This window comes from Pyricularia pennisetigena, chromosome 3, assembly GCF_004337985.1.
Source record: "Pyricularia pennisetigena strain Br36 chromosome 3, whole genome shotgun sequence".
NCBI lineage: Eukaryota > Fungi > Ascomycota > Sordariomycetes > Magnaporthales > Pyriculariaceae > Pyricularia > Pyricularia pennisetigena.
The window spans coordinates 3,942,164-3,964,719 of NC_043742.1; the positions used below are offsets into that span (position 1 = coordinate 3,942,164).

The 22,556-nt window shown below is 53.8% G+C and overlaps 7 protein-coding genes across 7 annotated transcripts; 3 read left to right on the forward strand and 4 right to left on the reverse strand.

The window, feature by feature from the left end:
• Positions 1 to 1,399: 1,399 nt before the first annotated feature.
• On the forward strand, positions 1,400 to 8,677 carry PpBr36_02775 (uncharacterized protein; the record flags this gene model as incomplete). Its single annotated transcript, XM_029889952.1, has 7 exons — positions 1,400 to 2,147; positions 2,210 to 2,502; positions 2,571 to 3,178; positions 3,818 to 4,084; positions 4,155 to 5,297; positions 6,335 to 6,404; positions 6,509 to 8,677. The coding sequence occupies 7 exons, from the start codon at positions 1,400 to 1,402 to the stop codon at positions 8,675 to 8,677; spliced, it is 5,298 nt and encodes a 1,765-aa protein (XP_029753574.1).
• A 569-nt stretch (positions 8,678 to 9,246) lies between these two features.
• Positions 9,247 to 9,480, reverse strand: PpBr36_02776 (uncharacterized protein; the record flags this gene model as incomplete). Its single annotated transcript, XM_029889953.1, has 1 exon — positions 9,247 to 9,480. The coding sequence occupies one exon, from the start codon at positions 9,478 to 9,480 to the stop codon at positions 9,247 to 9,249; it is 234 nt and encodes a 77-aa protein (XP_029753571.1).
• Positions 9,481 to 10,245: 765 nt separating this feature from the next.
• Positions 10,246 to 11,793, reverse strand: PpBr36_02777 (uncharacterized protein; the record flags this gene model as incomplete). Its single annotated transcript, XM_029889954.1, has 1 exon — positions 10,246 to 11,793. The coding sequence occupies one exon, from the start codon at positions 11,791 to 11,793 to the stop codon at positions 10,246 to 10,248; it is 1,548 nt and encodes a 515-aa protein (XP_029753572.1).
• A 1,837-nt stretch (positions 11,794 to 13,630) lies between these two features.
• PpBr36_02778 (uncharacterized protein) lies at positions 13,631 to 14,562 on the forward strand (the record flags this gene model as incomplete). The annotated part of the gene is made up of 3 exons (XM_029889955.1): positions 13,631 to 13,753; positions 13,845 to 14,420; positions 14,518 to 14,562. 3 exons carry the CDS (start codon positions 13,631 to 13,633, stop codon positions 14,560 to 14,562), a joined length of 744 nt encoding a protein of 247 aa, XP_029753580.1.
• Positions 14,563 to 15,325: 763 nt separating this feature from the next.
• PpBr36_02779 (uncharacterized protein) lies at positions 15,326 to 17,104 on the forward strand (the record flags this gene model as incomplete). The annotated part of the gene is made up of 1 exon (XM_029889956.1): positions 15,326 to 17,104. One exon carries the CDS (start codon positions 15,326 to 15,328, stop codon positions 17,102 to 17,104), a length of 1,779 nt encoding a protein of 592 aa, XP_029754317.1.
• Positions 17,105 to 17,922: 818 nt separating this feature from the next.
• On the reverse strand, positions 17,923 to 18,236 carry PpBr36_02780 (uncharacterized protein; the record flags this gene model as incomplete). Its single annotated transcript, XM_029889957.1, has 2 exons — positions 17,923 to 18,145; positions 18,223 to 18,236. The coding sequence occupies 2 exons, from the start codon at positions 18,234 to 18,236 to the stop codon at positions 17,923 to 17,925; spliced, it is 237 nt and encodes a 78-aa protein (XP_029754084.1).
• A 1,336-nt stretch (positions 18,237 to 19,572) lies between these two features.
• On the reverse strand, positions 19,573 to 21,513 carry PpBr36_02781 (uncharacterized protein; the record flags this gene model as incomplete). Its single annotated transcript, XM_029889958.1, has 2 exons — positions 19,573 to 21,313; positions 21,404 to 21,513. The coding sequence occupies 2 exons, from the start codon at positions 21,511 to 21,513 to the stop codon at positions 19,573 to 19,575; spliced, it is 1,851 nt and encodes a 616-aa protein (XP_029754083.1).
• Positions 21,514 to 22,556: the final 1,043 nt, after the last annotated feature.

The window sequence follows — 22,556 nt, forward strand, 5'->3', positions numbered from 1 at the left end:
TGATCTGGTCTTTTTGTTCATACGTGATATTATGCATCTTGTTTTACTCTTGGAACGGTTGGTTCGTCCACCAAGTCTAATCTATACTATTCATTGTAAATCGGCATTAAGTTTGTGACACCTTAAAGTGCACCAGCCACCAATAAAATTTGATCTCAAACGTTTGATTGTCTTGAGTACCAGCGCTCAGATACCGCGAGATTGGGAAGCCATCAACGCGACTTGAATGCGACTGGAAAGCAGTGTCAAGAATGACAGCGCACGTGGTTACACACACATGCGAGTAAGGTACTCCAGCCAAACTCAAAATGTGGGGGGATTGGTGGGAAATCGCGAATCGGAAATATCTTCCGCTCCTCAGGTACCTACCGACACAACCTTCTACTGTAAAGCTGTACGTACCATACATCATAGTACAGAGCCCCCAAGCTTCCTTTATTTTGTTTGCCTCGTTGCCTCGTACGAGGTGAGCGAAGAACTGGGGAAGAGCCTGCTCGAACTTGCTCCCCTGATCCGAAAGATCCGATAGACGACCAGCAAGCCGGGCTGTTTTCGCGCTGAATCATTTGTTGTCTTAATATTAGACACTCTACACATCTATTTGTTAGACTGGTCTGGACTTATCGCCTTATTACCAAGCCCTTCGTAAATTTGGGCCATCTGGAGTTTTTCATGAGCAATACGGTCCATGCGGTTTCTCTACAACTTGCCTCGAAACAATATTACTCCATACTTCGTCAGTACTGGTCACTGTCAATAGGTAAGCATCTCTAAACAAATTAGATCACCACCTTATCATGAACGATAGTGCCCTACCGAAAGACGTGCCTCAAGCGCCCCGCTAGTCGCGGTGTAACCTCAGCCGCAGCACAGGGCTGCCTCTGCAACACCAACTATGGGCAATCCCTGATGGCCTTGATCGGGTTTTTTTAGACAAATGCGGGCGGGCTAGTGCCAATCTTCCGCTAACCAACACAACCTTGCCACAAACAAAACCGCCGAGCAGGTGACGCTTATCACTGTCCCCTCCCTAATTCCGTTGTTATATTTTGACAGGAGTCATTTCTGTCACAGCCACATAAAATCTTTTCAGTGGTATCCACCATATAGTGCTTCTGGCTACCCAGCGGTCATGCCACTTGGAATGTGAGGGACAATAACAGCCACCTCTATCCATGGCCACAATAACTAAGTATAGGACTTACTGCGCCCGTACGCCAATCACGATGTGGTTGTGAAACAAAATCCTGCCTTCCTGGGCCCCCTTTTATGCAATTTCTTTCTCTCAAATGAACTGGCCAAACACACAGAAATGTTTTCTATATCACATTAAAACCGGGACACGGTCGTGTTGTCATCGAGCAGAGAAGGCGTTGCTGCCCAAATCAATCCTTTCACCATGGATGCATTCTCAATTTCATATTCAAGCGATGCTGAAAAGCAAGCCTCTTACATGTATCAGGATCTGCACAGTCTATACTCACACAATGCGATAGAGAAAACATCTTTCCAGATTCCGCCTGCGATGTGGCAACAATCAGACACGAATAATCAACACCAAAGAAATTTCGACCCCGGGCTGTCACCTCACATTGGCATTATCGGGGCCGGACTTGCCGGGCTGAGATGCGCTGACATTCTCCTTGAGAGGGGATTCAAAGTCACCATCATCGAGGGCAGGAATCGTGTCGGTGGAAGATGTCACCAAGAAACGCTGTCCAACGGCCACATGGTTGATTTGGGTCCAAACTGGTTCCACGGCACCAAGAAAAACCCCCTGCTTGAATTGGCAAAGAAGACCGGCACCGAGATCGGAGATCGGGACTCTAAGACGTGTGTCTATGATGAGGATGGACAGCTGTTGTCCAACGAGGAGGCCAAGAAGTTTTCGACTTTGATGTGGGATATTATTGAGGATGCGTTTAAATTTTCCAACCGTTATCACAAAGACAGCATCGATTCTTCAAAAAGTCTAGTGGACTTTTTCAAGGAGAATGTCGTCAAGAGAATCCCGGACACTGAGCCAGATTATGAGAGGCAAAGGTCCATGGTGCTTAAGATGTCAGACCTTTGGGGCGCCTTTGTTGGCTCCCACACCTCTACACAGAGCCTCAAATTCTTTTGGCTGGAGGAGTGTATCGAAGGAGGTACGGTTGATGACTTGCTTGATGCGATTTTGAGGCTTCGCAGGCTAACTTGGAATTTGTAGAAAACCTCTTCTGCGCCGGCACCTACCACAAAATCCTTGCAGAGGTTGCCAGGCCAGCTCTCGAGAAAGCCAGCATCGAGTACGAAACTGTGGCAACAAAGATTTACAGCAGAGACCCGAGCACCGGGACCGTCAGGGTTTCCACATCCAGGGGTAGAGACTACGAATTTGATGAGCTTGTCATCACTGCACCTCTGGGCTGGTTGAAGAAGAACCTAGACGCTTTTGAGCCACGCCTTCCCTTACGCTTAGAGAAAGCGTTCAAAAACATCGGCTATGGGGCGCTGGAAAAGGTAGAGCCGCCCTTGATGGAATCCTGTCGATCATAGTGGGCCATCACTGACCAAATGACTGCACGTAGGTCTACCTGAGTTTTCCAAAAGCATTCTGGCTTGAACCTAACGCAAACGGCCAAGTTGTGGATGGCTTTTGTCAATGGTTGCGCCCGAACTACGCGCAAGACACAAACCCAGCGCGTTGGACGCAGGAAATAGTCGAGCTCGCCTCCCTACCGGAGCCCACATCACACCCAACACTGCTCTTTTACACGTCAGGTGATGAGTCTAGACACATCACCAGCACTCTCGAGTCGCTTTCTGGCTCAAAGGAAAAACAGCAGGATTTCATCTTCAACTTTCTCCATCCGTACGTATCCCTGCTGCCGCACTACGATGCTCAATCTCCAGACTGCCAGCCAACTGGATATCTGGCGACATCGTGGCTCCAGGACGACCTGGCGGGGAACGGAAGCTACAGTAACTTCCAGGTCGGGTTGGAGAATGGTGATGAAGACATTCGCGTGATGAGGGAGGGCGTGCCGGACAGGGGATTGTGGATCGCAGGGGAGCACACAGCGTCGTTTCTCGAGCTTGCCACTGCCCCGGGTGCGTACTCGAGCGGTGAATGGACTGCGCTTAAGGTTGTAAAGGCGTATTCGCGAGGCGAGCTTCCCTCCGCGGGACGGGAATAGTTGATGGCTCATTGATTGTCGTCGTTGCGTTTGGGCCCAGTCCGTTTTTTTTTTTTTTTTTTTTTTTTTTTTTATTGGAAAAGCCTGCTTAAAGGGAGGCACAAAGACACCATTTAATGTGAAATCATTGTACCGAGGTTAGAATGCGTTTGTGGAACAGTCACTGATTTAAGCTTCATATTTACCATACGAGTGCTAGTTATTGTTGTACATTGATAAAATAGAAATACGGTCGGGTTAAGAGAATTAATTTCCATTGCCAAGCATATCAAGCTGACAACATGGAGCAATTATCACAATACAACGTATTTACTTTGTACGTCCATGAGCTATGGAGATATCAAGGTGCATTCCAACAATCATACTTATGACAATAGAACCGTATCGCTACCACTGGTTGAGTACATGAGAAAACAGAAAAAGTGATATAGGCCAGTCAAACCCCGTATACTTAATATTATTCTTGCGGCGAGAATACAAAATGCACATTGTAGAGTAATAATAGTCAGTCTTAGATATTGCTTCAGTATGGTTACCAGGGTTAGGGTTTATACTACCAGGGCTTCTCTGCCCCACCACGAGATTATGACGAACTTTGAGGAGGGCGAGAGCTTAAGCTTGACGATTTGACTCACAAGTCGATTCATCCTCCCCACCAAATTCGGTGTACCTACGTCTGTCGTTATTGCCAGTGCGTCAACAAGAAGCACACACCACGCCTCGTTTCTGTTAAATCGATCATCCAGCGGCCGTTTCTCCCTCATTGACAAACCTAATTCGCGGTCTGCTATCCACCCCGCCGAACCAATGGCGCCCACTCAGGCGAATTTCGCGCCAAGCTTGGAAAAGCTGCGCAAGTCACTCAAGTCACAGCCTCTCGAGTCTTCCATTGAGGCCTTGATATCGTACGCAGGCCGTCTGATTCCCCTCAGAAGTACCAGGACGCTGATTGACTGACCGATTCCAACCTTTCAGGCTACTCAAACGTCGCCAGGTCACCAGCCCGCAACAATGCGCCGTTGCCACCGCCCACATCCTCCTCCAAGTCGTCGCCCGCGGCAGGTGGAAGGATGTCGATCAGCTACTCGACAACGTCCAGCAGACTGGCCGCCGGCTCGGCAGTGCGCGCCCGAACGAGCTCGTCATTGGTAACATTACAAAGCGCGTGATGGGCCTTATCCGTGACGAAGCGATGGAGGACCGCAACGCAGACGTTGACGACAGTGCTGCCCCTAGCCCAGCAAAGGGTGCCACCTCGTCCACACCGCCAGCTATTCAGAGCACACCCAAGCTTCTGACCCGCCAGTCGACATTTGCGCAGGCATCGCCGCATGTCACGGCACAGTCAATATTCAGCACGCTTCTATCCGAGTCGACGGATCCCAGCGTGGCCAGCGCCTCCCCGTTCAGGTATTCTGGGACGTCAACGCCCCGGGGTGGCGGTGCAGGGCTGGCAATCGGTGGGACTGTGGCCAACATTGCCTCTCTGCGCAATGAGGTTATCGAGGGTATTGAAGAGATTCTGGACGAGATATCGCAGGCCGACGATCAGATAGCGGCGCTTGGAGACACATATATCAACCCGGAAGACTACGTCATGGTCTACAAACCCTCATCAACGGTGGAGAAATTCCTTGCGAGGGCAGCCAGGGAGAGGAAGTTCACGGTGCTGATCGCAGGCGTTGAGGAGGAGGAACTTTGCTCGGGCTCTTCTACCGAAGCAGCCGACCCGTACGCCGCGTTGCGGAAGAAACTAGCAAGTCACAAGATACCCGTCATCAACCTGGTTGGCCCAGGAACGATGGCATATTTCCCCCTCACGACCAAGGTCCTTCTCGACGTCAAATCCATTACGGCGAGTGGTGGCGTTCTGGTCGACGCCGGAGCCGGGCTAGTGGTGCGGGCTGCGCGTCAGTTCAACAGGCCGGTGTATGCGCTTGCCGGTGTCTACAAGCTATCGCCGGACGACCTTGAGGACCCGAAGCCTGTGCTTGAGTGGGGAAACCCGTCACCACACGCCGATTTTGCCGACGGCGCCCTGCTGGATGGGATCGACATTCGGACGCCGCTGATTGAGTATTTGGGCCCTGAAATGATCAGCGCCTATATCAGCAATCTGTAAGTGACTTGCCCTCGCAAAGAAAAGCGGCTGCCTCCTTTTCGGTCTGTTCCATCTACTAACCACAAGTCATCATGCAGTGGAACAACTTCACGGCACAATCTTCAAAGTATCATCAGGGATCATTACAAACACGATGACATAGCTGTGTTTATTCAATAAGTCCATCCCGGACAGATAAAAATGCAGCGCCGCGGCCATCAACTTTCTGCCGTCTCCAGAAACCGGATCAGCGCGGAAATTAAATCAGTCGGTTGGAATCCTTTATCAGCCAGCCTCACTTGCAAGGTTTGTGGACCTTTAACGAAAATAGGAACGACATAAGACGACGTGTATGTCTTACGCAACAGCCTATGCTGTTTACTGTTTGGAGGGGCGGGAAAGGCTATTGTTGGTCTGATCTGATACGCAGCCTTCCAATCATTAGTGCATGTTGTGCTCGCTTTCAGATTTCGCATCTCGATACCAAATGTGGAAGTGCACCACTGTCTAGCGTGAAGTGGGGCCGCGTCACCATGCGCTCTGATTTGAGTCACAGCCCACTAGCACAATCTCGGTCTGGCGACTGACATACGCCAGCGTTCGTGGAAGAGAGGCCAGACTGTTTTTTTATGGATGGACGGCGACCACGGCGTGACCAATTGCCACGCTGTGGTATTGCTTTCATGTTGGCAGAGCGGAGGAATCGAGTCAGGACGGATAGGCTCACTTTATGGGGTGAGCCTCAATAGATAGGTGGTGCTCAGTGAGTGAGGGCACTGCAGATGTGGTCAGGCCTCTTGGTTCGTCTCACAGCCCCACTACTTTCTCGAGCTCCTTGGGTGACCCTGCATATTCTGGCTCGGTTGATGGCTGCCAGACCTTTCTGACGAAACAGTGGCAGCGCAGGGAGGGCTCCTGCACCTCAAGTCAGATAGGATGAATATTCCACAAGGTACTAGTAGACAATGACCAGATTAGGTTCAACACAGCCTCGGTTCCGCGGTTCCTGTGCTTCTTGCGGGAAGTTGTGATATGTTGCCACATTTTTAAGCAGAGTCCCGCCTCTGATGAGCTGGCCCAGCTCCATACTGAATCTTGGCTTACTTTTCAATACTTTCGAGGGTGTAAGTAGTAACCTTCTTGTAAGGTTGATGATAGTCACGTTGCAAGTCACTTCACATTTTCTTCCCCATATAAGAAACCCGATACCATTCCCTTACCCAAGTAGTCTAAGGGCATTCATTGCCTAAGGCCATCCGGCGACATAATGTCGTACATAAGGGTCAGCAATCGGGGGAGCCGGCAGAGGGCCAGCTTGGACGACAGCCCTCCTCCCCCTTACTCGGAAACCGACATGTTTTCAACGTCGGGACCTCGATCACCTTTGACGTCAGAATTTCCAAATTCAGCGAGCGGCTCGGTGCAAGACGCGCAGTCCACCACTGGCTGCTCCACCTCTACCGAGTCCGGCGAGGTGGTATACACCCCGCCGCTGACACCGACGAGCCCATCGGCCCACCAGTCAACCACCGGCAGCGATGCCATGAGCTTCAGCTCGAGCCTCCTGTCCGCGGCGGCCTTTTTCGAGTCCAGGCCGCCGACCGTCGCGACCCCCGGGCCGGGCAGCCAGATCCTGCACACAGTCACGGTGGCGCCCGACACCACGCCGGACGACATACCCTACCCGCCTTCACTCGCCGGCCGCGACGTCTCGGCCGAGGACTGGCAGACTTTTGTCAACTTCCTGCTGCCGGACCACGCGGCGCGGGCGAATGAGGCCCTCGTCGACCGCAAGCTGAGGGCCGAGGGGGGAGACGGTGTCGGCAGCAGCGGCAGCTCTTCGTCCTCCAATAGCACCATCCACGCCGAGGCGCAGCTGGGGCAGATCCTCACGCCGGGGACTAGCGTGTGCGATGGCGGTGGCATGAGGGACGAGACGGAGAGGACGGTGCGGGAGTGGAACGAGGGCTTCTTCGCGCCCAGGGGCGTCGCCATCGTGCCGCAGTCCTCGCACGACGATTACCTCGGCCCCTGGGAGTCGGCCAGCGCCAGCCGCAGCAGCAGGGGCAGGCGCGCGTCGGAAGCCCAAAATGCGAGAGAAGACAGCCGCCCAACGGACAGCCCCGACACCGCTGACGCAGACACTCCGGCAAGCACACCCCGCCGCCGCGGAAACCACGAGCGGCAGGCAGGCACAGAACCCGACACCAACACCCTGGGCCTGCGCTTCGGCAGCCTCAAGCTTGGCGGGCTTCAGCTCGACAGCTCTGGCATTAGGTTCGATGGCCGGCCGCTCCTGCCGGGCCTGTCGGCCCTGCACGCGAGGGGTCGCGGCGCCCGGCACGGCTGCGGGCGCGGCCGCGGCCGCGATTATGGAAGCAGCTCCTCACCCGGCGTCTTCTTGCCGCTCCCGCCGCCGCCGCCCAGGCTGTCCCTGCCCAAGTGGCAGCACGACGCCGTCGGCGGCAGCAACAGCAGCAGCAGCAGCAGCAGCGGCGAGTCGACCGCGACGCCCGCGGGCACGCCGACGTGGGGTCCCGGCGTAGCGGCGGTGCCTCACGTGATGCTCCCGAGAGGGTTTTACGAACCTGCGCCTCGGCACAAGCATTTTGAGGAGGAGCAGCACGAGAGCGGCGGCGGCGGCGGCGGCGGCGGTCACCGCGGGAGGAGGCGGCACGGTCACGGCGAGACAGCAGCAGCAGCGCACGGTTCCGGGTCCAGGTCGCGAGGCTCGTCGGTGGCCAGCGCGCGGAGCGCCTCGTCGGCGTCGTCGGTCGACTCGATCGAGAGCCTGCCGGCGTACGAGGATCTCGCCGACGAGCAGATCCCCGTCGCGAGGGATCTGCTCCGGCGCTGGCTGGACAGCCCCGGGCGGGCCATCACGCGCGAGAGCGCCAGGGTCATGAACGAGGAGATACGCTCCGCCGGCGCGAGGTCTGTGCCCGTGGAATGCGGACGGTCGGGTGGTCGGCAGCATGGGGCGGAGGATGGGCAGGAGGCGCAACGGAAGGAAGAGCTCGCCGTTCTGCGTCGCGAGGTGCAGGAGATGAGCACGCAGTGGAAGGCGGCCAAGCAAGTACAGAAACGATCTTGGAGGGAAGAGAGGCGGGAGAGGCGCCGGAACAGGAGGGCGGAATGGCGGGAACGGAGGGAGGCCAGGAGGGAGGTCAGGTCTGCGAAACGTGCGCTGAGGAGAGAGGCCAGGGACCTGAGATGGGGGAGACGCCGGGAGGATGGTCCGTTGGGTGGCGGCGGCGGCGGCGGCGTGGGCGTGGGCGAGCTCCTCGGCTTCGGAAGGCTGGTGGTACCCATATTGCAGCCGCCGCATCTCCAAACTGTGCCGCCGGGCCCCTTTGCGCACTGCTGTGGACATGAGAAGAGGGGATATGGGCTATGAGTTGTCCCGGGCCTGGGTGTCTTGCTGCCTAGGTTTGTAATTTTGAATCCTGGGCCATGTTTGGTGGTTTCTTTCGAGGGATTATAATCAAAATGTAAGCAGCGTTTAAGTCATAAAAGACTATGAAATTGATACTTTGTCTGTTTTATCGATCTATAAGGGTGAGCTCTGTCTGCTCTGGCAACACGCATATTGTTACTAACGACGTGGGGGCAACGCTGAACTTGTTTATGCAACGCTCCCTCCCATAACTCGCCTGACCATGTCTGGATATTATTGCCAGCCGGCAGTCATAAAAAAAGAAAAAAAAAAAAAGAAAAAAAAATCCATCCTGATCCTCCTGGCTCGCCGTTCCGTTCAAAGCATGGCGCATCTCTTTCTGAAAAAGTGATCTCTCTTGATCTTTGTAGTCGTACCTCATACACCCCCTTTTGCCCCCAACGATCATGATTCCTCCTCACAACCGGTTGAACGGTACTCTTGGAGCGACTTCGGCCGCCAGCTCAATCGCGTCGCCCCACCCAAAGGGGTCCCTGAAGGCTTCCCGGGTAGGCCGCCAAGGGCACCCATCATGCGCAGCCAAGCGGGCAGTCGCAGTCGGAGACGGTCTTCATGCTCATGCAGCAGGCGCTGAAGGCGCTCAGTCTTTCGCGGATGGAGCCGGCCGCGCAGTCGCCGTCCGCGTAGCGGCCTCCCGTGTCTTGGCAGCAGAGGACCGTCCAGGCGACGCCCTTGCGGCATTTGCATGCGTTGCTTGGGCCTGGGAGGATGGCGAGGAGGAGTGGGAGAATGTTGAGCTTCATGTTGGTTGTTTTCGTTTCGAGAGGCGTGAGCTCGGCGGGCTGGGCTTCTTTAGCTAGTGTCTAGGAGGGTCTAGAGATCGGTTTTGTTAGCATGACTGTTGTCTGATGGCGTTGTTCGAGGGAGGCTGGGCGAGTTTCTTGGTACTTTTGCTGTCCGAATGCTCGTCTATTTGAAAAGGACGACACGGTGACAGCAGAGTGAACTAGTTGGTTTTCGATACATTCAAGATGGGGTTTTGAAGGTGAAAGGGAGTGGTTTACATCCTTGAGTTGCAGAGTAGATCGAGGAGAAGGATCAAGGAAGAGGGAGAAGAAGAGGCTGTTTGTCATTACCTGGGCAGATTTCATCAAATCAGAAGCCCAAATTGTTATTAAAAGACTAAGACTGGGCCGGAATGGCGTTTGAGTCCCCTAATTACGATTATTCTACAAACGTGTCATGAGGAACTTGAAGTAAAAGTAAGAATCATCAAGTAGCCAGGAACACTTCAAACAAAGAAACACTGCCAACTTGTGACGGTCGCGTGCTTCGATAGTCAGAAACCGCCTAACTGCAATAGCCGTACTAGAGTTTCCCTGCTCTCCAGATGTCCCTCAGGCCAGGTTCAGGTGCTCGAGAGCCGCGATCAAGTCCAGGCGCTGGAAAACTGCAACGACCGGATTTCCCTCGGTCACACCCATCAGATAGTTGTCCACCTCGGTGAAGCCGCCACTCTTCTTGTTGAAAGCGATGCCGATCTGCCTCTTCAGCTTGGCAAAGGTCTCCTAGTCCATGTAGCCTATGTGCTCTTCGTCATAAACGGCCTCGGCATTTCTGATCTTGATCGGCAGCTCAGACTCCCAACCCCGCTGCTCGAGGCCGTTCTTGCGCAGACGAGGCATCTCCTTCCTCACCTCGTCCAGCAGATATGACCACCTGGTCTCGGGCCTTCCTCCGATGTGGAAGTGGTGCAGACCCAAGGCGTCAAGCTGCAGGCTGCTGAGCTTGGGGAGGTTCCGGACCAGATGGAGCAGCGTTTCGGCGGTCTCCAGCCGGCCGTTCTCGATGTGTAGACTCTCAAGATTGGGCCAAGAAGCCGACTTGAAAAGTGATTCATAGTAGTGAACGTCGGGGTTGTTGGACGCGTCGTAATCCGCACACAAGCAATCCAGGCGTAGTCGCCGCATGTTCGTCGTATGGCACATACGTTCGATGATGTTGCTGAATCGTGACAACCTGTCATCGAATCTATACATCCATGCCTGTACTACATCCTTGACAAGCTTTGTCTGGGGATCAAATTGAAAGAGCCGAAGATCCGTACACGCCGCTGCCAGATCGCTGGCCGTCGCCAGCTGGATCGAATCGGTGAGGTCAAAAGCGGCATCGTCCTCCGGGTGCCGATCCCATCCGTACGGATCGATGGCGTCCCACGCCGGCAGCTCGTCGGGGATTTGAAAGCCCACGACGCGCAGCTCCGTCAGTCTGACGCCCGCCCGGCGCACTGCGACGGGGATGTCGATGATCAGATCGAACGGGGGCGTGAATTCACCAAGACCCTGTTCTTCTTTCAGCCTCGCGCAGTCGGTCCAGCTCAAAGGGAGAGCCAGTGCGGTGGGGTCGGCCTTGGCCTTCAGGGTTGAAAACAGCAGAGGGCCGAGGTGGGAATGTGCTTGCCTAGCGTCCTGCAGAACCAGGCTGGTTGCCGCCGGCATCAGAGCCATGGCCTGTCCGAGGCGGCGGATGGCGTCGCCGGTCTTGCGTAGGTCTTGCTGGGCCATGTAGCGGCGGCGGTATTCGGCCTTTATCAGGTGGAGGGCTGGCAAGAGCCTCTCGCGGTCCCGGCGGCTTACATGCTGTGATCTCCAAACCCACTCCTCCAGGTCGCGTCTCATGACCGCCTCTTCCGTCGTCTCCTCTCTTTCCCAGGCCTCGGTGTCGTCAGGCGAAGGCTGTTGAAAGTCCTCCCACGCCCACAAAAGATATTTTGCCAAGCTCGCGAGATCTTCCACCAGGACGGGGTCGTAGAAGCCCAGCTTCACGTGAACGGTCTTGACATGTTGCGAGAGATGGGGATGCCGGGAAATGTGCTCTAGCCTCTCGAGCGATTCGGCATCGAGAATGGAGCAAGAGATTGAAGTGAAGAGCGGGCGTGCAGCAAGCTTGGAGAACCTGCGGCAGGTCAAGCGGATGCTTTTGAGGTCGTTGATTTGTTTGGTTTGGCCATAAAGAGGGAGAGAAGAAGAGTCATCGGACGCATCTGCTGTGCTGTTATGGACACAGCTGATGACGTCCAGCAAAAGTTCCACTGGGATATCATCGATTGTTGCCATATTCAGCTTGAAACAAAGACCTGGCACAGAATTGCCATGGCCTTTGGGTGTTCGTGATGCTATGCTGCGAAGGGATCGAGTGGGTAGAGATGTGAATCTGCGAGTGGTGATGAAGTGATAATCAAAGAAGAGAATGAAAGAAAAGGAAAAAAAGAAAGAGAGAGAAAGAGAGGGAGAGCAGACGGCACAATTCCTCACAATGTGATGAGGCAAAGGACGCAAGACCTGGCCTGGCTTGACTTGGAATTCAGGGACTGATGTCAGCGTAATTGATCTTTGTTTTGCTGCAAAAGATGGTAGAAGCAGAGGAATATTTGTTAGCCCTAAAGCACCCATGTGTGTGCGTGTGTGCCAAAACCTACCAGCTCAGGTTCTGCGGTTCAGCTTTACCTCACCTCATTGACTTCACTAACAACCAGACGCTGCTCCAAGCACGACCCATCCTATCTTGACTGCGTCATGACCCAGGACTTTGTTATATTACTGTCAACGGGGCCAGCTTTAAACCGATACACAGCAAACATATGAGCTTCTGACCCCAGAAATGAGCAAGGGCCAGTACAATATATATCAGGTTGGCTCCTGATGTCATGATTTGGACCAGCTGGCAGACAATATCCCTTATCTTGACATGGTGCAATTCATCCCACAAGCAACACAGTCATCCCTTTCTTTTTTTAGTCTTTCCTAGATATCACGATAATCTTGTCACAGTCAACGTTCCAAAATCTCTCCTATAAGTGGTTTGAACCCCCGTGCGTCTCGACAAATTCTATACAGGACTACAAGGCGCAGAGACAGCTGGGTATGTTGGAGGCCCTCTCCTTACGGTATGGTTCATATTTGAGTTGTTATTTTAGGCTTTAGTTTTTTTTATTTTTTTTTTTTCTTCTTCTCTTTCAGGGTCGTCCTTGGCTCATTTTCGACTCGCGACAAAGGCCCTAGCGGAACCTTGACTGCCCACGAGGGTTGCAGGGCTGAAATCGGGTGAGGGGAGGGAAAAGGAACAGAAACAAGTTCATGAGAACATCTGGACGATCAATTAATCAATCGGAGGTTTCAGGGTGTAACTCCTTGTTCCCTTGGGTTTATTTGCTCATTTCTGAGTCCGGGGAAAAGTATAATGATAAAATTATAAGAAAGAAAACAAATAAACAAACAAACAAATAAATAAATAAATAGATAAAACATGCCCAATTATAGTTCCCGGTCTCGACATCCAATGGTTGCTCGAGCAAAAGCTAGTAAAAGTAAAAAAGCACGTTGTGCTGACTCTGGGGCCATTCCATAAACGGCAATAATATGCCCCAGGAATTTGAGCATGTTTGTCCGGTTTGCGCAAGTTTGAGGGGGTTTGCCAGTGTGACCAGGCTCCGCCAAGACCATCGCTCTGGACCTCCGCAACTAACGCGCTCAGCGTTCATGGTCCCCGCCCCCTACCTATAACCTACCACAGTAGCAATCGAGTGGGCAAAAGAGGCAGCTCGTCAAGGGATTCGGGGGGTGAGCAGATATTCAAAGTTGTGATATCTTGCGCAAAACACGAGATGGCGTTTTCTGTTTTGGTTGGATCGTTCCAAAACTCCGGCGGCAACAGTGCCACAACAGTGCTTTTCAACTTAATTGGGGAAGGGGTGTTGAAGGGAATGCATATATTTCAACGGTAGCTTCATCGCCTATCCGGATCGACCTGGTTTCCTACCTTATTCTGCTATTATCCAAACTACAGACACAAGATCGATTTGTTGAATACCGATCCCAGGTGACAAATTTTACAATCTGGTCATATATACATTCACGCATTCACGACAGTTCTTGGTCAAACAAAAACACCACAATGGACATCTCACCAGTTACAGTATCCAGGCCTCCACACTCGGGACGATGGCCTCGAACGGCAAGACTAGTGTGGCGGGCAAGGGAGGAGATCTCTGATGACGGCGAGGCGTTGTTGGTATGGGTACGTTTTAAAAAACAACAACATCAAAACCGCTTCCTCCATCACTTTCTTCATCTTAGCAACAAGATACCAACTCTCAAACGAAACACAGGACGAGGTCTGGACGAGACCAAGCCGCAAGTTCGGACGCTCCAAGGAAGGCCGGCTGCGGCAGGTAGCCGAGATCCCGACGCTGGCGCCGCACTTCCCGCGGCTGCTCAAGGCGAACCGGATAAACGGCGTGCTGACGCTGGCGCGGCCCGCATACCGCCGGCGGGCGCTGCTGTCGGAGCTCGACGCCGCGACCCTCCGGCGCCTCAAGGCCGAACTCAAGGCCGTCTTCAGCGCGCTCTACGACCACGCCATCGCCTACGTCTTCACCCCCGACGCCTTCGAGGTCGTGTCTCGCTGCCGGCCCTGGGAGCGGAGGCCGTCGTCGTCATCGTCGTCCTCGGCAGACTCGACTTGTTCTTTGGCGTCGGGCGAGACTGACGACACGGCTGTTGATGATGATGGTGCTGCTGCTGCTGCTGCTGCTGAGCCCACAGAGTGGTCGATATATATTGATGGCTGGAACCATGCCACCCGCCACAAGGTGCGGGATCCCGGGTCCAAGAAGACGGCGTATTTTTCCGACATGGAGGCCGAGCAGCTGCAGCGGATAGATGAGTACTTTGCTCCTTTCGAGGTATGTTTTTTTTTTTTTTTTTTTCTTATCTTTCTCGGCGTATTGCTCCGTTTGTGGTTTGTGGTGCGTTGGCGACGGCGACTAACTTTCCGTCTAGACTCGTGCCAAGACTAGCATCTTCGCCTTGCTTAACCACGACTGAGGCCATCACGATGGTCCGCAAGGCATTCTTGCATTTTCTATACTTTCAAAAGATGCGAGGCAAGAGGCATCCATGATCGAGTCGCCCAAATCAATAACAGTGAAACGGGATACACCAAGTCGAGCATGTATACCTACCTACCAACCTCGAACGTCCAGGTTAGAGACGCCCAGGAGACGCCTAGGGGACGCCCAGGGTCCTTCATGACGTCAGACGGCAAGGGGACAAATCCACGACCAAAAGATCAAGCACGCTGCAACATGATCATCATCGTCGACATCACCCATTCTCTTGGTCAAAATTAAAATTAAAACCAAGCTTCGCCCAGGCGAAATTTCCACCCCCAAGTCGTCTACAGGGCCCATTGGTTCGTCGCCGACGTACCCCGCAGAGGTCGTGTGGAGATGCTGCAGCACAAGTTTGCTGGAAGCGATGCTTGGCCCTCTTGGCTCTCCCCATACCTCTGGAGGTTTGGACTCGTTTGATTTGTAGAACGCTTTCCCCAGTCGCGCCCTGACCTTGCTCTTGTGCAGCCCGGCTCTTGTCTGGGGCTAACCAAAATGCACATGTGTGGAGGCGTCGTCGGCTGATATTACGCCGACAGAGTTTGCTTCGCATGCGCCTTTATACATATGTCTCTTGGCTGGCTTCTCGGGGTCAGCCGACGCTGCCTTTGCCCACCCCTTCTACCCAAGCTCTCTCTTCCTTGTCAGTGAGGTCGTGGCATCTTCTCAGCGTCAGAACATACGGAAACAAAAAGAAAATGACCATGGGCGTCTCCACGGTCCTGGCCCTCGCACTGGCGGCCCTTGCAGCTGCACAACGGCACGGCAACACGGTCTCTGTCCCGACGGACCTAGCCACGCGCCCGCTGTATCGCGATGTGTACGGCTACTCGATTGAGCCCGTCTGGGTGAACGACTTTCTCGGCAACAACATGACGTCGACGCTGCTCCGGTCCATCACCCAGGTGGTCGGCACGCCTCCGCCGATCCGCATCGGTGGCAACACGGCCGACATGACATCCTACGTCGACAGGCTCAACACCACCGCGGTGGCCATACCGGGACCCAACGGGGCCAGGCGCTTCAACATCAGCCGCGGCTGGATCGAGGAGTGGGGCCGGTACTTTGAGGACGGCACCAACCTGACCTTGACGCTCAACATGAACGACGACTCGAGCGAGTGGGCCACGGCCCGCGTCGTGGCAGAGGTCGCGTGGGGCGTGCTCGGCGACAAGCTGACGCGCTTCGAGATCGGCAACGAGGTCGACCACTACATCGCCAAGGGGTGGCGCAACGACTCGTGGGGCGTCGAAGCCTACACGCACCAGTTCCGGCGGCTCACGGACCTGATCCGCAACGACAGGTGGTACCGGGACGCCGGCGACAGGGCGCCCGCCTTCGCCGCGGGCTCCTTTGCCGACCCGCCCTGGGTGCCGGACCAGCACGACCAGCTCGACGACATGGACATCGTGAACCTGACGACCAGGGCCGGGCTCAGGAACGAAAGGGAGAGCGGCGGCGTCGACATCGACAGCTTCGTCGTGCACATGTACCCGGGCTCGACGTGCGACGCCGGCCGGTGGCGCCGCATGCGGCTGGACCTCGTGTCGAACCACTCGTCCGTCTGGCAAAACGTGTCGCAGTACGCGCCGCAGGTCGAGGCGGCCGAGCGGGACGGCCGCGCCTCGCTCGTCATGGGCGAGACCAACTCCATCTCGTGCGGCGGGCGCAGCGGCATCAGCGACACGTTTGGCGGCGCCCTCTGGAACGTCGACTACACGCTCTCCCTGGCGGCCATCGGCGTCGGCCACAGCTACTTCCACCTGGGCGGCCAGAACGAGTACAGCTCGTGGCAGCCCAGGGGCTACGAGTACAAGGGCGAGAACATCTCGGCCGGCATCAGGCCGTCGTGGTACGCGCACTACTTTCTCGCCCACGTGGTCCGGCGCATCGGAGATGGCGACGGCGACGATGCGACAGCAGAGGTGCCGTACGGGATCGCGGCGCTTCCCGGGGCCAACTCGAGCGACTTTAGCGGGTTCGGGGTGTTTGAGGACAAGGAGCTCAGGAAGCTGGTGTTCCTGGACATGGGCGTCTGGAACGGCACCCGGGGCCTCAGCAACCCGTCGACCATCTCGGCGGCGGACAACACGGATACGGCGTTCCACAGCCGGGGCGACAGGCCGAGGAGCGAGATGAGCGTGTCGACCCCTTGGTGCAAGGACGGCGAGGTCAAGGTCCTGAGGCTCACCGGGCCGGGCACCAACGCCAAGTCCGAGGTCGAGGTGTCGGGGGTCACTTTTGACAAGGACGGCAAGCGGTCCGGTCAGCCGGATGAGGAGACGGTCAGGGTTGGAGATGACGGAGAGGTCAAGTTCAACTTGAGCATGGCAGAGGGCGTGCTGCTAGAGCTTGGGAACGGATGTGGCGTTTCGGAAGCCGAGTCTGCGGCTGTCCGTGTTGAGACAGGGGACGGGAGACTGGTGACTTTGACTGTTGCTGTAGCATTTGGTGTTGGGCTGTTGATGGGTTTATAAGCCAGCCCTGGCTAAGCTGACGATAAGAAATTTTTTTTTTTAAAAAAAGAAAATAAAAAATCCATGCTTCCATGCTTCCCTGTATACCATCTTGCTTGGTGCCCCATATGGGTACTCCGATCCAGTCTTAGCATAGCTGAAGTCAAGTCCCACAACTTGAGATAATATCGGATGGATCATTACGCTATGTGCATGAATCTTTGGCCAATTTCCATGGCAGATCTCATGCCCCACCCCACCAATTCGAGTTTTTCTGCAGCAGCCCGCCCAGATCTCCGCACATGATGCTATCTTGAATAATCCGTTCTCAACAAGCATAGGTCCGGTGGCTCAATGGTAGAGCGTCTGACTACGATTCTATCTGGTTATCAGGAGGTTGCAGGTTCGAGACCTGCCCGGATCGAGCGATGGAGATACCTATCTCGGAAGTCTTTTTGGTGTTTTTGGTGAGGGCATCATGGACTTTGGTGAAAATTCCGATTTTCCATTTTGTCTCGCACGCAAATGGTGCAAATGGCTGCCAACTCACGTGCCACCCCTTGTATTATTAAGCCTTTGCAACGACGTAGCCTACGTAGACGACAGAACTGGTCACGAGTAGAGTTTTGATTTCTTTCATTCTCCTGACAGGTAAAGATTTGGACATAAAAACATTTTCCAAAAATTAATCAGCCATCTCGTTCGCAGCTTGTAATTAGTCCGCTCGGCGTGCTTCACTCCAAGAGTGTTTGCAATAATAGGTTATATACTCAGTCATTACCATCCTCGACTTCGTCTCGCTCGCGCAACTTTACCCTCTGATATCCCCTACCTCGAGCTCAGATCCTTGATCCGCTATTTTCGCTTCTTGTCGAAGACTGGCTCGAGTAGCTACTTTGCCCCGTATAGTTGTTTCCGGCCGGGCGACTGGTTGGCAGCCCCAGAGGGATGCGCTCAAAGTTTTGGTCTTGGCGCAGGTAATGGGCCAGGTTTGATGTGAATGGCAGGTTTGCAGTGGCTTCTGCGGTAAGAGCGCTGTAGGCTCCCGTTTGAGCCTGCGGCCTGGGACATATATGTTGCTTGCATTAGCTGTTATTTTTATTTTGAATGTGACTACGTTGGTGTTTTCTCTTTTTTACCTGTTCGAGCTCATATTGATAATAGTCGTGGCAGGGCTTCTGTCAATGTGTTGCCCGAGGGTATATGCGTCTGTGATGCTGACTACTAGCTGAATGCTGATGGGAATGCGTTGTGGTGATCCGGCCTATTCATGATGAGTTCGGCCTGAGCAGTTGGGGACATACTCTTCTTGATATAGTTGTACATTTAGGAAACACCCTCACCCAGGATGACACTACAGTGGCGCCTTTGGAATCCTTCCAACATACGAGCGCTGGTCAAATGACTCCCTGATAGGGAATCGCCATTTGCCTCCCTCTAGGATCCTGAAACAATACCTCCTACTTTCGACCGCCCAACTCGTGGGAGCGGCCCCTTCCCAAAGGCCCAAGCTAGGCTACCTAGTGATTGCTTGAAGGCCCGGCCTTTCCCAGCAACGCGAGCGAGCAGCCTGCATCGAAACTTTGTGATGTCACTGCAAGGCTACGGTCCTGGGTAGGCACTATCTCTCCAATGTGTACAGTGTTTCGAGATACTACCTACCAGCTCACCGGTCTCGGATATCGGAACTCCGATTCCGACAGAGTACGCAGCCGCCTTCTCTGCAATACCCAGTCGGCTTCCGGGTTGCCCTCCCGCTCTCAGAGTCCCTTTCCTACAAGGCCCTTGTGATCCCTTCACTTATTCTGGTAGCCTGAAGTCGACGGTAGCACACCCCTCGTACTTGATGCTCGCAAAACAAGCCTCGGTTCTTTCACCGAAGGATCATGGCTGATACGTCTTATATTTCCTCAAGAGGCCACTCGACGGATGACAGAGGCTACGATTACTGCACTCGCCCCGACAGGATGGATATGTGAAATGTTCCATCCAAGTGAGTACCTGCATAAGGTAGGCTAAAGCAGCACACGAAAGCCAAGCCGCTTGGTCGCAACGAACCGATTACAAAAATAGACCAGAGGAATACCTGGGGTGCACAGAGTGACACAGGACAAGTTTAAGTCAACTTCATCATCAAGGATCCATAAATCTGTCAGCAAGGAACACGAGACCACAAAAGTCGTATTAGTCGTGGTATTAGTAGCTATAAGAAGCCATTTGTCATCCTCTCCAAGAGAAACCAGCTCGAATGGCGATTGGCTGAAGGAACGTAGAACTAGGAAATTATGATATAGGAAAAAGGGGGGAAAAGAAGAAAAAAAAGAAAAAGAAAAAAAGAAAAAGAAAAAAAGAAAAAAGAAATAGAACAAAGGGAAGTACTCCCCAGTAGGGGTACAGAGACAGAGGCGGACAAACAGAGGCACAGACCAAATGTATCCATCCAGAGTCATTACATGACACTGTATCTAAAGATACAACATCGTCACGAATCACCTTCTCGGGGACTTGGACACTCTCAGAGTGTCCATCCTGCCGAGCCCATCCTGTCCATCAGCTGCGATCCGTGGACTCCGGCGGTATTGTGACGAAACGCGCACCGTACCATATCCCCGCGCCTCCTCGATGCCGTGTTTTTCGCGCCGATGCTTTTTGAGGTTGTCGGAGCGGGTGTAGACGCTTGGGCACTGGTCGCACTCATACCTCGCCCTCCGGTGGGTTTCCCTGTGCTTGTGCAGGTACTTGCGGTAGTTGTGAAGCTTAGTGCCGCTGGGTCGAAAGTCGCAGTTTTCATGCCCGCACGTGAGATGGCCATCATCCTCGGTCTCGCCGGGGGCTTCAGCAACGGGCGCGGATCGATTCGTCACCGGCCATGATCCCATCTCTAGTGTCCCGTGGCATTCATTGCGGCGACCGAGGTCAAAGGGGCGAGATTCCAGGTTTTTGGGAGCAGAGCCTTTGAACTCTTGTAGAGCTCGCATGATTGCCTGCCCGCCGTCGTTCTGCGGCTCAAAGGTGGAGAAAATCGGCTCGCCGTTTGGGGCCCAGTCTCTCAGACCAGCATGCTTAAATGATCCGACAGAGCTCCCTGAGCTCGAGTTCGTGCGCAAGGAAGCCACTAGATTATCTGAGGTCGAGGCGCTATCAAATGACCAAGTGGTGGAATCAAAGGATCCCGGGTGACTGGATGAAGTCTCTTCCCCGGACAGCTCGGTGACGGGATCACTCGGGCCAATATCGAGGCCTACGGGTGACTCGCTCAAGTGATGGTCAAAGTATGGTGCTATCCTAGTCTGTAGCAGCCCAATGGAGACGTTGTCGCCGTCGTGGCTGTCGGTACTGTTTTGTTGGATACTGCGGTGCGCTGTGTGTTGAGCAAGCTGTCCTTCAAAAGAAGACGTCCATGTACCACTTCCCAAGGTATATTGATGAGGAGCGCTCATTGTATGCCAAAACGCTTGTGCTTCGTAGCTCGATGCCGAGTCTTGCGGTTTGTAGGGCGCCCTTGCGGAACTGGGTAGTTGATTGTCGGATAGTTCACTGCGAGTGCAGCCCGTGTCCCAAAGCTCCATACGGCCTGTGTCACAAAGCTCCTGAGGTTTCTGAATCTCTTGAGGCGACTGGATTTGAGCAAGTGATGAGTTCTGTCGTAATTGATCACCCGGATTACCCGTGGAAGCCCGCAATGGCTTCTCAGGGGTCGGCATCACCGTAGGCCAGGCGTCTGCATTGTAACGCCATTGCACTTCTGATTCCTTCCGGTCATTGATCTGGTAAAGACTTCCTGCAGAGAACTCCGAGCTCGGTGACGGAGATGCTTTGGATTGCGCCGATGGTGAAATACACGAATCTGACCTGCTTCTCAAGGATCGAGGACTGCTGGGTTTGGACGATGACCGGACCATCACTCTGAGCTTTTCGGTGAAACTGCTTCGCTTCTTCTTTTCGACGGTCTTCTCCCAGCCAGAGAATTCCAGCCAGCCACTCTCTGTTGTAGGAAATCTATGCCAAGTCTCGCACTTTCTGCATTCGAACTCGCCTTTGGAGAGTTCTGGGCAGTCCATGAGATGCTTGATAAATTCCAGAGGCTCTGTAAACTGCTTCATGCATTTGGCCACTGGGCAGTCGAACTGATCCAGTGTAGTGTTGATGTTTGCAATATTCATAAAATATTGTAACATCATGACCGCAAAGCGCGAGGCAGTAGGGTCTGTGATGACGCATTTCTCGTACCTGTGATCAGGGGGAAAAAAAAAGGCTGGTCAGTTATTGGGCGCCTTTACAAGCGAGCAGAAGCGAGGATGACCTGGAACTGATGCTTACGGGCAAGTCTGACGGCCAGATATTACTGGCTGATGCTGATGCTGCGGCACTGAACCATCGTAGCCCGCCTGGCCTTCCGCCGAACGATAAACATTCTTCAACTGAGACATCTTTGGCTAAAAGAGCAAAGACTTGCTTGCGAGTGGGCAGGGTATTTTTTTTTGTTTCAAATAAGAGCGCTCAATGCCTTCCCCCTCGGTGCCCTGAGAAGTCAAAAAAGGCTTGCTGAGCTGCCAGGCAGAATAAAAGGGCTACTGATGAAAGTCGAGACTTTTCGGGTGCGCATCCTCGCCACTTTATGACATTTGAATCCATGCTGTGCCAGCACACTGTGCCCGCAAGGCGACAAAAGCGCCCTGGACATGATACGCCAAGTCTCTTCGGCCATATTAGTTTTTCTATTTGCCTCGTTCGCAAGGCGTCCATCTCGGTCTGTATGTGGTCCCTTGAAGGCTCCCGTTATGAGCAAATCAGGACACGTACTCACAGGCCGGGCGAGCCATTATCGGGCCGCGCAGTCCCTTGAAGTATACCAAATGCACACTTGAGCGTGCCTCTGCTTCCAATTGGGCTGTGATCTGAGCTTTTAAGTAGGATTCTCCTTCCGCATTGTCGTATGCCACGTGAAGGTAATGTCGTCTTCAACAAAATCCCTTTCAAGGGACTCTATCTCTGCGCACGTTGATTTGGTGAAAGTCAACGCCGCCACGTAGACATCTGTTCAGTCGGAGGCTGCCTCACTTGCATTGCAAGAAGTAGGCATCCAATGTGCCCCCGCTGTCACATCGCACGCTAGTCCGTACACCGAGAATGATGGATTGGAAGCGACTGATCTCGCATGGACCGATGCGAACTATAGATGCTTGCATGCGGGGTCAGCAAGCCGATGTGCCTCTTTGTGAATGTACTCGGAAGGGTGGTGTGGGTAATCGGTGGGCAGCTAGGCATACCGGCAAGGGAATACGGACCGCAACCATCAGCAGTGGAGCACCCATATACACCACCCGCCATGAAACGAGAACTTTGAGCAAGAGTTTTTCAACTGCGTTCCAGGTATTGGCTAAAGTTAGAAGGGAACGCAGGTCCGGTCAGTGAATGTTTTCCTTTTTTTTTTTTTTTTTTTTTTTTTTTTTTTTTTTTTTTTTTTTTTTTT